The sequence below is a fragment of the Aplysia californica genome, unplaced genomic scaffold (genome assembly GCF_000002075.1).
Source record: "Aplysia californica isolate F4 #8 unplaced genomic scaffold, AplCal3.0 scaffold00018, whole genome shotgun sequence".
Classification (NCBI taxonomy): domain Eukaryota; kingdom Metazoa; phylum Mollusca; class Gastropoda; order Aplysiida; family Aplysiidae; genus Aplysia; species Aplysia californica.
This window is the reverse complement of record NW_004797288.1, coordinates 1,790,944-1,792,796: the sequence shown is the minus strand read 5'-3', so window position 1 is coordinate 1,792,796 and position 1,853 is coordinate 1,790,944. Positions and strand designations below refer to the sequence as shown.

The window sequence follows — 1,853 nt, the reverse complement described above, 5'->3', positions numbered from 1 at the left end:
ACACACACACACACACACACACACACACACACACACACACACACACACACATACACACACACAGGTTTTGATGTGACGTTTTGGTTTGCCTTGTTTGAAATTCCTTTTCGTCCAAAACGTCACAGGACAAATACGACTGGAATTGTTAAATGGTCACTTGTAAGGACAAGCGGGCTAACTAAGATTTCGAGGGTTTCCATAAATCTTGTCCTACACCAAAAGTGGGCATTGCCCTACCTATAGGAGAAGTTTGCTTTCGTTGGCATATATATTTGATAGGTTATAGAGAAAATTCTCCTTGTATTTTAAAGAAACTGAGCAAGGGTCCAAAACTTTACTATAGATTTTCTCAAAACAGCATTTTCCGGGATAGCCCCCTTGCGCTTAAAAGCGACCATATACAAAAAAAATGAAAACGAAACAAATAACAAAACGATCATCATACCTTCTGTTGATACGTCTCGCGTCCTGACAAGATCGCACTTATTAGCCACGAGAATGACAGGCCCCGCCCACATGTCAATTTTTCGCAGTTCGTACAGAAGATCTGTGCCTCTTTCAAAAGTGGAGCGGTCATCAATGGTGAAGACAACAACAAAGGCATCTGTGTTGGGTACGGAATGTAGGTCCTGTAGAAAGATCGAAGAAAGAATTGGAAGTTTCAGAAAAACGTCATCAACTAACGAAAAAAAACCCCTATGACTATGACCCATCAGCCCAAAAGTGAAGCTAAGGATAAAACCCGAGTCTTTGAATGGCCTGAAGGAAAGCTGTTTGTGAAGTATGCAAATAAAAATGTAAATGTTTACACAAATGAGTATGTAAATGATTGTACCAAAAATAGAGAGCTCTATTTTGTTCTCTCGGAGACTGTAGAGGATTGACATATTTTGAACAATTAAACGACAGTTGTTTGTATGGATTTTTCTCTTCAGCTTCTGCACAATTTAAGGATGGGTTCAAATTATTGACCTAAGATTGAGAAAGACGCATGCTTTTCACGTCTGAAATTTCCTGTTGTTGAATTGTTTGTCTAAATGGGTTTTTGTTGTTATTTAGTCGTTTGGACCGGGCCTTCTTTTCACAAAAGGAACAAAAATAATGCTGCTATCCTGAAGTTCACTAGAGTAAGTCAACATATCATGAAAAGGTCTGATGTTCGTGACTTTGGGTCGACAGCCAAGTTGGATATTCATGTCTTGAGATGTTTAAACTTTGCTTTAAGGAGGAAGATTTCTACGTGGTTTAAAGTGTCCAGGCATTGAGAGGGGGAAATTACGTTGTACTTATGGAGTGAACATCAGTTGGAGGGGAAAAAACATTTAAGATGGAGTGAAAATAAGGAGGCGTAAAAACAAAATGACGTAAAAATACGGTTGTGCAGGGCGATGTAGCCTTAAATTAGTAGGAGAAAATAACACTGAACGGCAACAACTAAAACAGCATGGGGATGCCACCAAATTGCATTTGGAAGTGCATACGCCCAGATAAAACTGATAACCAAAGAACCTCCGATATCCCACGCGCGGACGAAGGAAATATACACAGTCATTTCCTTGAAACGAGAGGCACAAATTAAATCCCGCGGCGACCAGTCACTACTGGCAAAAATCAGGACCGGTCCCTTCTCTGGGGCTAAGGGCCTTAAAAAATAGAATAGACAAAACATCGGACCCAATCTGTCCATTATGCAGCGAGGAGCCCCAAGATTTGGAGCACTAGCTGAAGAGATGCCCGCTACTGAGGTCTGCCATTGCATCTCTTTGGGGAGGATTCAGGGCGAAAGGACTGATTCACCCGATGCTCCAAACAATTCGAAAGGATAGGCTCACACACACACACACACACACACA

General features: G+C 41.2%; 1 protein-coding gene across 1 annotated transcript in view; it reads right to left on the bottom strand.

The window, feature by feature from the left end:
* Nucleotides 1-1,853, bottom strand: part of LOC101852299 (GTP-binding protein RAD) — a gene marked incomplete at its 5' end in the record, with an annotated part of 91,279 nt that overhangs the window by 5,871 nt on the left and 83,555 nt on the right. Inside the window, 1 exon segment of the mRNA XM_035971603.1 lies at nt 446-629. Coding sequence (XP_035827496.1) covers nt 446-629 — 184 coding nt within the window.